Source organism: Antedon bifida, chromosome 1 (assembly GCF_963402885.1).
Source record: "Antedon bifida chromosome 1, ecAntBifi1.1, whole genome shotgun sequence".
Lineage (NCBI taxonomy): Eukaryota > Metazoa > Echinodermata > Crinoidea > Comatulida > Antedonidae > Antedon > Antedon bifida.
The window spans coordinates 5979084-5995003 of NC_136226.1; the positions used below are offsets into that span (position 1 = coordinate 5979084).

The 15920-nt window shown below is 31.7% G+C and overlaps 1 protein-coding gene across 2 annotated transcripts in view; it reads left to right on the plus strand.

Moving 5' to 3' along the window:
• LOC144839491 (homeobox protein MOX-2-like) overlaps positions 1-15920 on the plus strand; it is a 68329-nt gene that overhangs the window by 13258 nt on the left and 39151 nt on the right. Inside the window, exon 1 of one of the 2 annotated variants that reach the window (XM_078694875.1) lies at positions 14929-15279. The exons of the other annotated variant lie outside the window; for it this stretch is intronic. Coding sequence (XP_078551001.1) covers positions 15193-15279 — 87 coding nt within the window. The 5' untranslated portion in view covers positions 14929-15192. Of the gene's footprint in view, positions 1-14928; positions 15280-15920 lie in introns of those variants that run through there. 2 annotated transcript variants of the gene reach the window in all.

Below are 15920 nucleotides of genomic sequence, written 5' to 3' on the forward strand. Positions count from 1 at the left end.
TGTATTTCTCGTAATTTACGCATCTAACAATTTTCACGATATCTAAGTTTAATCGATAGGTGATGATAAAATGAAATAGAGCCCATTTGCTTTTTACATGATTACGGTTAACTTAATGTGTTTGCCAGATCCCAGCAGTCTCATTAAATAGTCATGGAAACCGAAGCCGAAGCAACAGAAACTTCGTTTTATCCTGACTTTACAGACTCTAGATGTTTCTAAATTTGAGTTAAAAAACCACGTTGATTTTAATTATTCAACAAACATCAATAATTTGTTAATTCTGTCGCAAAAACAGTAGCGAGCATACAGAACGTTTATAAATAGATACAACCAGTTGCATGATACATTAAATGACAAATATTATTAACAATATGCCTAAAACATTATGGAGTAAATTTGTTCAATGTTCCCGTTTTTTATGCCCGTAACCTTAACTAAAATTGATTTTATAATTATTGTTTTAAAATAGAGCAGATATATTTATCTTAGTATAAACAATCATAAAGTATACTATTACTATTGAGTTAATGGTTTTTAAATTAAATTTGTTCAATGTTCCCGTTTTTTTAAGCCCGTAACCTTAACTAAAATTGATTTTATAATTATTGTTTTAAAATAGAGCAGATATATTTATCTTAGTATAAAAAATCATAAAGTATACTATTGAGTTAATGGTTTTTAAATTTAAAAATGTCCCAAGAGCATTCATTAACTGTATAAATGTTCATTTGTTCTTGTTTTATGTTGTATTATGTTATTATAATCTTACTTTTGTAGATTTTAAACAAAAATATATATATAAAATAATAATAATATTTAATATATAAAAATATAAAATTTAATTTATTAAATCTAAAAAAATAGATCCACGTTTTGGTCAATCATAGAACGAATTTCAAGATCAATTAAAATAAAATACAAAAAAAAAAGAAAGTAGGCCTATTTAACTTACAGACTTTTATCAGGGAAGGGTTAACTCTTCCCTGTTATTATAGACAAATCACAGTTACGAAATATAATCTAAAATGATAATCACACAAATAAATACAAATTAACAACGTATTAAATAATTAGATCCTCTACTAAATTAGATAAACAATTTTCTTTGATTAAGACCGATTGTTTGCATAGGTTTAACCCTTTGATCTGGAGCATTTCCTCGGTTAAGCAATATAACAATTTGATTAAAGATTTACCGACCAACACTTGTAAAATGTAATCCAAACAAAATAATCATACTCAGGAAATAAAATAATAATGATAATAATTACCTTTTTTTTTAAATTATCTATAATAATAATAATAATAATAATATTTATTTGGAACAACACTTTTTTAACAGTGGCACACATGTGTAGATGGTGCGTCCATACCAATTACAAAATTCAATACAAAAACAATGAAAAATAAAAACTGAAACGAAAATAAAACATATTTGAGATAATGACATAAAATTTGACTCGACGCTATTACAAAACTTATTTACAAACTAAAACTACACTAATACAACTACTAATTTTGCAACAGCAATGGAAAAGAAAACACTTTTTTAAAATAAAACAGTTCAAAGTTGTAATACAATTGCATTTCTTAATTTCCAAGCACGGCTTGTGTACATTTTACAATAACTGTCAAATACATATATTGATTTATATATATGATTTTTAGATTTAATGGAATCAGGTCTCTTCCCTGATGAAACCAATGAAATATAAAATAATATTAGTAGAATTAACACTCTAATCTGATTTAAATATTGGCTAAAACATTCATTTTTATTAATTCATTCAAAGTTATATATATATATTTCTTTTATAATAATAATGTATTGAACATACATTTTGTAACAGTCGTACAACATTTACTAAAAACCACATTACAAATAAACTATAACATTTATAACAATATCAATGTAAAAATGTAATAATAATGATAACCATTATCCTGATATGTACAAACCATACCCTCCCGCTTTAGGCCTACGATGATTTAAATGCTGTTGTCTAAGTTGTTTGCATCCGTTTTCTGTTTCAATTTCTTCTCTTATGTGTTATAGGCCTACTTATGCAATATTAGTTTAAAGAACTCACCTTTGTTGTGTTATCAATATCACCTTTAATACTTTATTGTGTTCATTTTCGGCCTTTGTCTATTATCTATTGTTAATGAGTGATAACTCACTTATCTTTGATTTAATGAGAAATTCAAACATTTTATTGTTAATATTTCGTTTAATGTCGTCTTGTTAGATTGCTATTATCATGGAGGAATTATTTCTTCCATGCTATTATCTAGATCGTTTAAACTTTTATTTACATGTATTAATGATTTATTTAATGAGGCCTCTATCATTTTTTATATTCGTTAGGATTTACCTTTGTATAATTATGAATATTATACAAGACTTTATTTTATTCATTTTAAGTCGCCCTGAACATGATCAAACCTGTCTAAGTTTTTACTTATTTGTTTGTATGATAAATAAATATTGTATTATTGATAATTTGTTATAGGTTTTAGTTGGTTCCACTGAAGTGATTGGCCATGTGTAGAGCGCCCCTCGTTCGTTACGAGAATGTGTCCCAACCAAGGAAGTGTTAAACGCTATCCTCATAAGTGCCTGTATTGGCAACCTACCTCGTTCCCACGTCTCCTCATTTCTGCCATCAACAACCTAACATGTGTCCACAGACTTCAAACGCAACGCGCGTTTCGGCGTTAAATACCAATTGAACGGAACACGCAATGTTTGATTCGTTTTCAAATAGCTGTCAACGGCATAAGAATAACTTTCTTGTTTCGTTTAATTACCATTCAAGAGTTTAGTAATCTATTTAGAATTCGAACTATCCAAAAAACCTGAGGGTAATTTGTATCGTTGTATCAGAGACGAATGTCGACTAGTTACCCCATATCCTGGTCTGAGGCAAACATGTTTGTTATCAACAATGTTTTCTTTGACTATATACGTATAGTTCAACATCTTCTATACCTTTTTTGAAAGTTAATTATTGATATTTAAATTTAGAATCAGGTTACTGTATATGATGGTCCTCTCTCAAGATCGTTAACTCGTATTCACCATTTTAGTATATATAGTATAATATTATTAACAAAATTTACATGGTTCTTCAAGTGATGTCAATACAGATGATGTTTCGTTTCATAGCTGCCGAATTTATTGTTAATTAATTTTGACGAATTCATTGTCGAATTCAATTTGCCGAATTCAGTTGGGCCGTACAGTTTGCCGATTCAGTTTGCCGAATTCAATTTTCCGAATTCAGTTTGCCGCATACAGTTTGCCGCATACAGTTTGCCGAATACAGTTTGCCAAATTCAGTTGCCGAATTCAAACCCACTTTTATTTCATTTCAAGTTTTGTTTCCAAAATTGGGTAGGCATTACCTGCGCTTATGCCAATGACACAGTACACGGTATAGGCATATCTAAAGACCTACGTATACTATTACTTATAACAAAAAACAATTGTAACATTTCCTCTTATTTTTTATGCTTATGTTCCTTACATCCATGATCTTTCCATGGAGAAAATAGTACATTGCTTACAAAGACTCATAAAAATCACGGTGGGGTTTCCCTGTGCACAATAGACCCCTTTTGTGTTCATCGGCTGAAACGGGAAGTGTAATGTCTTTGGCGGCTCATTATCTCATCGGATCCTTTGACTAATCCTATTATCCTAATCAAGCAGTAAATGAATAATCATCGTGGAATAACAATATAATAGTTATAACAATATTTTAAGTAGCCTATTGACACGTGGTCCCAGTAACTTGTTATCCATAGGGGTCCATACTTTGACCACCGTGTGTGCCTATCTGATATAACTCCATGACCAAATCAACTCCATGAGTTTAATAATCACCGGAGCCCTCTATCTTCCACTATTGTCAACTTTCTTACAAAGTTAATCTTATATTTTAATTGAATTTTTAGTTATCTGCTTGGTATACCAAGCGGATAACTCCTTGTAATTGTATGAGATCAATATTTTTTTTCTGTATTATTCTTCTTTCCTTCCTTCCTTTTTGTGAGTCGTGTTCCTCTAAAATGTGTAAACATAACATTTCATAACTTTGACAACATATGGGCATTTACGTGAAGTTGTGCACCTCCTATTTTTGAATGACGTCATAGTTGCGCAACGTGACTTATGCGCAATTTTATGAATTTCAATGATTGATCATAGATTAAAAACCAAAAGTCATTTAGTATTGACACTTTGACAAAATTTAAGTCATATCAGGGGCAAACTTTCTACGGATTAAAAATGGCATGTTTGACAAGAAGTTACGCGCGCACGCGCATTTAAAATTTCAAAATGCGCAAAATTAATTTCTAATCAACTTTTTACGCGTTTCTTGTCATTTTGAGCATGTCAAAAATTCCCACGGGCGCGCAATTTTTTATGCGCGCGGTGCGCACATAGCGTTAAAAACATATTTTTTTCTCTTGAATTATATTTTTCAAGCCTTTCCCAGTGATTTTGAAAACAATTTAGACCTTTTCCAGTTTAAATAACGCCATACGAACATGTTGAATTAGACAATTCGTGCGCGTTTTTTATGAAAAAGCTTAAAAAATCGTCAAAATTATGTCTTTTTTTAAACAGTCATAGTTTCTAAAGTAAACCGTTAACCGTTTATTTTTATTACAAAATCTAGAAGTTGATGAGTTGTAGATATCGGATCATGCATCAATAAGGCTAAAAAAACATTGTGACGTCATCGTATGGCCACACGAATGTAAAATATAGGATTTTTGTCTCTTTCGTTATTGCTCATCACATTCAATGGAGCGCATCGCGCTTATCTGTATTCCTTTTTCTCCTACATTTATATATTGTGTAGGTCAATCAACTTTCTTTAGCATGAGATAAAAATATTTTAATTTTTATGACGTCATCATGCCTAAAAATTTTAATTACGTGGGTCATTAATTTCATCTTTACAGTAAATTTTAATCTGTAATAGCTCGTAAGAATAAAATGTGATAATCACGATTAAAACGTTTTCTGGAAGCTATTGGATTGTAGATACGAATTCATGTAAACATTTTGCCAATCGGATGTTGTGACGTCATCATATGGCCAGTTGAATAAAAAAAGTCGTATTTTCATATTTTGCGTAATAGTTCATCACATTTAAAAGGGTGCGCATCTATATTTTACGTATTCAAATTTCTTCTACACGTTAATATGTTGTTCCTGAGATAATTTCCTTCTGAAATTGCTATCTAAGTGTTTCATTTTGATACCGTCGCCATGTTAAAAATTGGAATAAATGGCGGGTCCCGTAATTTCACCTATTCTACACTGTATGTAATATGTATACAGCTTATACTGTTTGCATGTATATACTATATGACACAAAATTCAGCACTAACAGCATGTCATATTCTTCAGTTCTTGTCATAATGCCATAATCTTTATCTGTGTGCAATATTCCAACGTATGACGTGCACGTGGCGTTTGTCGTGGTGCGGATAACTAACTCGTCAAAGTGACGAGTTTCATGTCTAGTTCGTATTTATTTCAGTATTTGACGTATATCTAATTAAAATATTTACTTATTCCTGATTTTAATGAAAACAACAATATTATTTTAATATAAAAGCACTGATGAAGGGCTAGTGTTGCTAGCTCTGCTAACTTTTCTGGCTGTTTTACTTATCGTTTTGATTTAGCTTTTCGCTTTTTTTTGTATCTCCATTGAGATCCAGCCACTGATACCCACAGCATTGTCATTTTTTCAGTAATTTGTCTTTAGATTAATATAAAAGAGTATATATATATTTACAGTACAATATAATAAATAATATTACCAGTGGCGTTTAGTTTTAATAACTCCATATAATATACTAGGTTAATTCTGAAATTGTCTTATACAGTACTAATAATAACTAGAATTTAATTCGTCACTTTGACGAATTATAGGTGATCATTTTTATCATTTTACTGAAATTAATATTTTTTAAACATGCACGTACGTTAACATACGATCGGAAAATGTTGATGTATGCCATCCTATTATATGCTTATAGTGCTGAGTTGTGCCTCTATGCCATATACAATATGTACAGTATATACTGTACAGTATATCTATATACAGTGTAGCATAGGTGAAATTACGGGACACACATGTTCCAATTTTTTGGCATGATGACGTTATCAAACTAAACTTTAAGATGACAATTTCGAAAGATAATTAATTGAGCAAAAAAATATAAGATTTGGAAAAAAATTTGGCACGTAGAAGCGCTGTGCGCGCTCTTTGAATTGTGTATAACTTTGACGAAAAATATGAAAAAACTACTTTTTCACTTCAACTGGCCATATGTTAACGTCACAACATCCGATAGGCTTAATTTTTATATGAATTCATATCTACATTTCATCAGCTTTCATAATAAATTATAATCATCAAGGTAACCTTCAATTCTGAAGAGCTGTAAGATATTCAAATTTACTGCGAAGGTGAAATTACACGGCCTACGTTATTTAAGTTTTCACGCGTGATGACGTCATTAAAATGAAGATAGTGTCAACTCATGATAAAGATAATTAATTAAGCAAGCACATACTGAAAGTTGTGCGAAATTCGAGCACACATAACCAAGATGCGCTCTGTTGAATGTGATAATCTACACAAAAAGATAACAAATCCTAATTTTTAAATTCAAGTGGCCATTTGATGACGTCAAAACATTTTGTACGTAAAATGTGTACATGAATTCATATCTACAACTCAATGGCTTCCAGAATAAGTTAAAAAAATCGGGGGTCATCTTGCATTCTGAAGAATTATTTTCATTTTAAAAAAGACCTATTTTTCACCATTTTCAGAACTTTTGTAAAATAAATGTGCGCATTTTGTCATTTTTAACGTGCTCGTATAGCGTTATTTTAAGTCGGAACTGACTCAAATTTGGTGAATGTACTAAGGATGGTGAGTAGAATGAGATTTTTAAAAAAATTCATATTTTTTACGCTTTTTAAGTATCGCGCGCGCAAAAACGCATTTTTGCGCAGTAATTTTTTGAAACACGCAAATGGCCTAATTCATGCTCTAAATTGATCAAAACTTAATTTTGAGCGTTTTAAATTTTTAACGCGCGATATCACGCGCATGAACCTACGTGCGCGTGCGTTTTTATTTGCTAATATTTTTACCCTTGATCTGAAGTTTACGTGTAGTGAATTTCATTAATATGTGATAATGAATTATGGAGATATGATTGATAATGTGATTTCGCAAAATGGCGTATAAATGTCGTCACGGATGAGTGATCACGCTGGAAAGCTTATTAGGATTAAGTTGTATTATTTGAAAGATATTCTGAAATTTTTGTAATCATTGACATTAAACTTTTTGAGATAATTGTTACACAAAATAGTGTACAGAAACAATAAAAAGACTAGACATGTAACTCGTCACTTTGACGAGTTTGGTTTTCCGCCGCGCAAGTGGTGCAACATGAACGTGTAACGACGTACCTTTTAACATTAAGGGATAGGTTGAGGACAAAAGGAAGTGTTCACGTTGGCATTATGACCTGAAATGAAGAATATGATATGTTGTTATTGCTGAATTCTATTATTTCGATTCATATATAGTATACACAGTATAATCTGTATCCATATCACACAGTGTAGAATAGGTGAAATTACGGGACCCGCTATTTATTGCAAATTTTAACATGTTGACGGTTTTAAAATGAAATGCGAAGGTAGCAATTTCGGAAGGAAATTATCTCAGCAACAACATATTAACGTCTAGAAGAAATTTGAATACGTGAAATATTGATGCGCGCTCTTTTAAATGTAATGAATTATGACGCAAAAGATGAAAATACGACTTTTTTCATTTAACTGGCCATATGATGACGTCACAACATCCGATTGGCAAAATTTTCACATGATTTCGTATCTACAATCCAATAGCTTCCATAAAACGTTTTAATCGTGATTATCACATTTTATTCTTACGAGCTATAACAGATTAAAATTGACTGTAAAGATGAAATTAATGCCACACGTAATTTAAATTTTTAGGAATGATGACGTCAAAAAAATTAAAATATGTCTAATTCATGCGAAAGACAGTTGATTGACCTAGACAATATCAAAATTTGGGTGAAAATGGAAAACGGATAAGTGGAGATGCGCTCTATTAAATGTGATGAGCTATGACGAAAGATACAAAAATCCTAAATTTTATATTAGCGTGGCCATACGATGACGTCACAATGTCCGGTTAGCCATATTAATACATGATCCGATATCTACAACTCATTAACTTCCAGAAAATGTCATCCACAAAAAGTTGACCGTGCAGTTTAGAAATTACGACTGTTTAAAAAAAGGCATATTTTAAACGAATTTTTTAACCTTTTCATAAAAAACGCGCGCAAATTGTCCAATTCGACGTGCTCGTATGACGTATCTTTAAGTCGAAATTGCTTAAAATTTGGTAAAATTACTAGAAAAGGCTGGAAAAACATAAATCACGAGAAAAAAATACGTTTTCAATGCTACGTGCGCACCGCACACGTAAAAATGTGCGCACGCGTGGGAATGTTTGACATGCTTAAAACGACATGAAACGCGTAGAAAGTTGATTATAAATTAATTTTGCGCATTTTGAAATTTTAAATGCGCGTGCGCGCGTAACTTTGTGTAAAACACGCAATTTTTTTTCCACAGAAAGTTAGCGCATAATATAAATTAAACTTTTGCAAAGTTTCAAGTTGAAATGTTATTTGGTTGTCGAGCTATGTTAAATACGAGAAAATCGTTAAATCGCGCGTACGTCACGTTGCGCAATTGTAAGCATCATGAAAAGCTTCGCTTGACGACGTTACATAAATGTCAAAATGTCAACATAGTTAAAAAAATGTTATGTTTGCAAGTTTTAGAGAAAAGCGTTACACAAAAATCATACAGAAAGAAAGAAGATGAAAAAAAAGACTAGACATGTAACTCGTCACTTTGACGAGTTTGGTTTTCCGCCGCGCAAGTGGTGCAACATGAACGTGTAACGACGTACCTTACCGTACCGAACATTAAGGGGATAGGTTGAGGACAAAAGGAAGTGTCCACGTTGGCATTATGACCTGAACTGAAGAATATGATATGTTTTTATTGCTGAATTCTATTATTTTGATTCATATATAGTATACACAGTATAATCTGTATCCATATCACATACAGTGTAGAATAGGTGAAATTACGGGACCCGCTATTTATTGCAATTTTTAACATGTTGACGGTTTTAAAATGAAACGCGAAGGTAGCATTTCCGAAAAGAAATTATCTCAGCAACAACGTATTAGCGTGTAGAAGAAATTTGAATACGTGAAATATTGATGCGCGCTCTTTTAAATGCAATGAATTATGACGCAAAAGATGAAAATACGACTTTTTTCATTTAACTGGCCATATGATGACGTCACAACATCCGATTGGCAAAATTTTCACATGATTTCGTATCTAAAATCCAATAGCTTCCAGAAAACGTTTTAATCGTGATTATCAAATTTTATTCTTACGAGCTATAACAGATTAAAATTTACTGTAAAGATGAAATTAATGCCACACGTAATTTAAATTTTTAGGAATGATGACGTCAAAAAAATTAAAATATTTATAATTCATGCGAAAGACAGTTGATTGACCTAGACAATATCAAAATTTGGGTGAAAATGGAAAACGGATAAGTGGAGATGCGCTCTATTAAATGTGATGAGCTATGACGAAAGATACAAAAATCCTAAATTTTATATTAGCGTGGCAATACGATGACGTCACAATGTCCGGTTAGCCATATTAATATATGATCCGATATCTACAACTCATTAACTTCCAGAAAATGTCATCCACAAAAAGTTGACCGTCTAGTTTAGAAATTACGACTGTTTAAAAAAAGGCATATTTTAAACGAATTTTTTAACCTTTTCATAAAAAACGCGCGCAAATTGTCCAATTCGACGTGCTCGTATGACGTATCTTTAAGTCGAAATTGTTTAAAATTTGGTAAAATTACTAGAAAAGGCTGGAAAAACATAAATCACGCGAAAAAAATACGTTTTCAATGCTACGTGCGCACCGCACACGTAAAAATGTGCGCACGCGTGGGAATTTTTGACATTCTTAAAACGACATGAAACGCGTAGAAAGTTGATTATAAATTAATTTTGCGCATTTTGAAATTTTAAATGCGCGTGCGCGCGTAACTTTGTGTAAAACACGCAATTTTTTTTCCACAGAAAGTTAGCGCATAATATAAATTAAACTTTTGCAAAGTTTCAAGTTGAAATGTTATTTGGTTGTCGAGCTATGTTAAATACGAGAAAATCGTTAAATCGCGCGTACGTCACGTTGCGCAATTGTAAGCATCATGAAAAGCTTCGCTTGACGACGTTACATAAATGTCAAAATGTCAACATAGTTAAAAAAATGTTATGTTTGCAAGTTTTAGAGAAAAGCGTTACACAAAAATCATACAGAAAGAAAGAAGATGAAAAAAAAGATGATGATGATGATTTCGTACAATCACAAGAGGTTTTCCTGCAACTTCGTTGCGGAAAACCAACTAGACATGTAACTCGTCACTTTGACGAGTTTGGTTTTCCGCCGCGCAAGTGGTGCAACATGAACGTGTAACGACGTACCTTTTAACATTAAGGGATAGGTTGAGGACAAAAGGAAGTGTTCACGTTGGCATTATGACCTGAACTGAAGAATATGATATGTTGTTATTGCTGAATTCTATTATTTCGATTCATATATAGTATACACAGTATAATCTGTATCCATATCACACAGTGTAGAATAGGTGAAATTACGGGACCCGCTATTTATTACAAATTTTAACATGTTGACGGTTTTAAAATGAAATGCGAAGGTAGCAATTTCGGAAGGAAATTATCTCAGCAACAACATATTAACGTCTAGAAGAAATTTGAATACGTGAAATATTGATGCGCGCTCTTTTAAATGTAATGAATTATGACGCAAAAGATGAAAATACGACTTTTTTCATTTAACTGGCCATATGATGACGTCACAACATCCGATTGGCAAAATTTTCACATGATTTCGTATCTACAATCCAATAGCTTCCATAAAACGTTTTAATCGTGATTATCAAATTTTATTCTTACGAGCTATAACAGATTAAAATTTACTGTAAAGATGAAATTAATGCCACACGTAATTTAAATTTTTAGGAATGATGACGTCAAAAAAATTAAAATATTTCTAATTCATGCGAAAGACAGTTGATTGACCTAGACAATATCAAAATTTGGGTGAAAATGGAAAACGGATAAGTGGAGATGCGCTCTATTAAATGTGATGAGCTATGACGAAAGATACAAAAATCCTAAATTTTATATTAGCGTGGCCATACGATGACGTCACAATGTCCGGTTAGCCATATTAATACATGATCCGATATCTACAACTCATTAACTTCCAGAAAATGTCATCCACAAAAAGTTGACCGTGCAGTTTAGAAATTACGACTGTTTAAAAAAAGGCATAATTTTGACGAATTTTTTAACTTTTTCAACAAAAACTCGCGCAAATTGTCCAATTCCACGTGCTCGTATGACGTTAATGTAAGTCGAAATTGTTTAAAAGTTGGTAAAATTACTAGAAAAGGCTGGAAAAACATAAATCACGCGAAAAAAATATGTTTTTAATGCTACGTGCGCACCGCACACGTAAAAATTTGCGCACGCGTGGAAATTGTTTACATGCTTAAAACGACATGAAACGCGTAGAAAGTTGATTAGAAATTAATTTTGCGCATTTTGAAATTTTAAATGCGCGTGCACGCGTAACTTTGTGTAAAACACGCAATTTTTGTTCAACAGAAAGTTAGCGCATGATATAAATTAAACTTGTGCAAAGTTTCAATTTAAAATGTTATTTGGTTTTTGACCTATGTTAAATACGAGAAAATCGTTAAATCGCGCGTACGTCACGTTGCGCAATTGTAAACATCATGAAAAGCTTCGCTTGACGACGTTACATAAATGTCAAAATGTTAACATAGTTCACAAAATGTTATGTTTGCAAGTTTCAGAGAAAAGCGTTACACAAAAATCATACAGAAAGAAAGAAGATGAAAACTAGACATGAAACTCGTCACTTTGACGAGTTAGTTATCCGCACCACGACAAACGCCATGTGCACGTAATACGTTGGAATATTGCACACAGATAAAGATTATGGCATTATGACAAGAACTGAAAAATATGATATGCTGTTAGTGCTGAATTCTGTCAATTTTGTGTCATATAGTATATACATGCAAACAGTATAATCTGTATACATATTACATACAGTGTAGAATAGGTGAAATTACGGGACCCGCCATTTATTCCAATTTTTAACATGGCGACGGTATCAAAATGAAACACTTAGATAGCAATTTCAGAAGAAAATTATCTCAGGAACAACATATTAACGTGTAGAAGAAATTTGAATACGTAAAATATAGATGCGCACCCTTTTAAATGTGATGAACTATTACGCAAAATATGAAAATACGTCTTTTTTTATTCAACTGGCCATATGATGACGTCACAACGTCCGATTGGCAAAATGTTTACATGAATTCGTATCTACAATCCAATAGCTTCCAGAAAACGTTTTGATCATGATTATCACGTTTTATTCTGACGAGCTATAACAGATTGAAATTTCCTGTAAAGATAAAATTAATGACCCACGTAATTAAAATTTTTAGGCATGATGACGTCATAAAAATGAAAATATTTTTAACTCATGCGGAAGATAGTTGATTGACCTAGATAATATAAAAATCGGGGTAAAAATGGAAAACAGATAATTGGAGATGCGCTCTATTAAATGTCATGCGCTATGATGAAAGATACAAAAATCCTATATTTTATATTCGCGTGGCAATACGGTGACGTCACAATGTCCGGTTAGCCATATTAATGCATGATCCAAAATCTACAACTCATCAACTTCCAGAATGTGTAATAAAAATAACTTTCACCGTTTAGTTTAGGAACTACGAATGTTTAAAAAAGGGCATAATTTTGACAAATTTTGACGATTTTTTGAACTTTTTCATCAAAAATGCACGTAAATTATCCAATTCGAAGTGCCCGTATGACGTAATTTTAAGTCGAAATTGTTCAAAAGTTGGTAAAATTACTAGAAAAGGATGGAAAAACATAAATCACGTGAAAAAAATTGTTTTCAACGCTACGTGCGCACCACACGCGTAAAAAAATGCGCGCACCTGGGAATTTTTTACATGCTCAAAATGACATGAAACGCGTAGAAAGTTGATTAGAAATTAATTTTTCGCATTATAAAATTTTAAACCCGCGTGCGCGCGTAACTTCGTGTGAAACATGCCATTTTTTTTTCACAGTCAGTTAGCGCAAGATATAACTTAAACTTTTGTTAAGTTTCAATTTAAATTGTTATATGGTTTTTGATCTACGTTAAATACGCGAAATTCGTAAAAACGCGCGTAAGTCATGTTACGCAACTCTGACGTCATTTACAATAGCAGGTGCACAACTTCACGTGAACGCTCATATGTTGACAAAGTTATGAAATGTTATGTTAACACGTTTTAGAGATACGCTCTGCACAAAAATGACAGAAAGAAAGAAGAATACAGAAAAAAAAAAAAAAAGATGATGAAACAGGACAGTTACAAGGAGTTATCCGCTGAATGCGGATAACTAAAAAAGATGATGATGATGATTTCGTACAATCACAAGAGGTTTTCCTGCAACTTCGTTGCGGAAAACCAAAAAAAAATAATAAAAAAAAAAATAATAATAAAGATTTTATACAATAACAATAGGTGATCATTTTATTCTAAATGATCACCTAATTATTGTTACCTGTTTAATTTGTTTTAATACTGTACATATGTATGGACCTATATCATCAATCAAAGGGAAACTTGTTTTAAGATTTCCTATTAATAATACACTGAAATTTCTCTTCACATTTTCAAAATTAAGAAACAGTTTTCCTCAGAATTAGGCGTTGTTATTTTTTGCCTTTCTTTTATCTTTTACAGCATTTATTTTAAAATGTTGTTTCCCGCCTTAAATTAGTTGTTGGCAAGTTGCAGCTTTGGTATGGTTTTAGTTCTGTTTCTATTTCTTGTTTGTTTTTCGAGTATAAAACACTTTGAAATACATTCCAGCTCAACATCAGTTTATTTTGTTTTCTCTTTTTGGCTATTTCAGCATTACGTTTCTTCTTGGTGTATAAAAACAAGAAATCAAATCAAAATTGATACCACAATTGATGGTAATGCATAGACAATAAAAATACAATTTATTTATTTGAAAATTTTCGACCATGTATCTTTTTCACAAATTTGAAAGACTAGAATAGTCGAAAACGTTCCTAATTTCCAAATAAAATAAACTTTATTGTTTTTTTGTTGTTGCATAAAACAAGTGTACATTTTGCTGTTTTCTTTAATCGTATTGACGATAGATTTGAGAAGACTTTATCGGAAGTGTGAAAAACAATACTGTTAACAAATTAGTTACAATACTTTTAGATAATTTCTACTACAATGTTTTTAGTTTAAATTATTTCCACTGTGAAAAAAAAAATGTGTATACATACTGTATAGTATTGATTACATTCTTAGAATTTAGTAGGGAACAAAGGAAATTAGCTTTTGTTTATTTCAAACATTGTTTTAAAGTTGCTAACCACTCCCAACAAGTAGTGAATACAACATTATTTGCACGTGACTTTTATCTTCGCTAAGTTAAAACTTAATTGAGCATGCTCAGTACTGGATATCTGCGCATGCTCACAAACGTTAACCTGTGTTTTGGTGACACCGCCTGAAGTGTTTATGAAAACTTGTATTTTTGGAGTAATAGTGAGTTAGGCCATTGAATGACTGACACAGCAAATAGCTCATCAATAGTTAATTGTATCATGATGATCTTCTGGCTAGAAATCAAGTATTTTACCTTATGAAACTGGTCTGGAAATTAATTGTTTTAACTTTTTAATATCTACTTTACAACGGTGTAATACTGGAACGATACAGTGGTAACAGCGTTTATCTGTCTACCAATTGACTGAACTTTAATTTGTGTAACTGGACTGGGGTAAACTCTTAATTTATTATGGAGCATCCCTTGTACGGTGGTGTAGGAAGTGCTCTTCATCATTATCCTGCAAGTTTACAGTCGGCTCAACATTCACCATATCAGGTAAATAAATGCTAAAGTGTCTAATATTTTTTATTTTTAACTCAGGGTTTGTTAAAATGCACGTAAAAATAGTAGTAAGCTATACCTAATTTTGCTTAATGATTATCTTATAATGTGTTTATGCCATTAATTATTATCTTTCCCTTTTATAATTTAACGTTTTTAAAGGTAGATAAAGTAACACACAGTTAGAACAATGTAATGATGCACTAGTGTAGTAGTGCTTACTTATCCCCGCTAGATTCAATAAACGGTAATTATTAGGATAGGAAACGTACAGCTCTAACTTTACAATAGTGTTTAAGATATTCTGGTATATAAAACGTGGGTCTGGGGTATAAGATAGGATTGTGATACATGCAGTATATTAAATATTATAGAGATGTTTTTTAGGGGGGTTTACGACCGTACGACGTAGACACGTCTGTGAGGGGTAATTAAAGCACGTGCTTACAGTTCGAAAGTCAAAAGTGAATATTAAAATAATGAAAACTTCAATATAATGTGATTCAATTTGTATTGAGTTCAATTGAAAGTAAGTTGACAGATGTGATTAATGGTGGTATCAATTCTTACCATGTGCTTACAGTGTATTCAACGTAATTTTTTTTCTCAATATGAATTTATGATAAAGATATTAA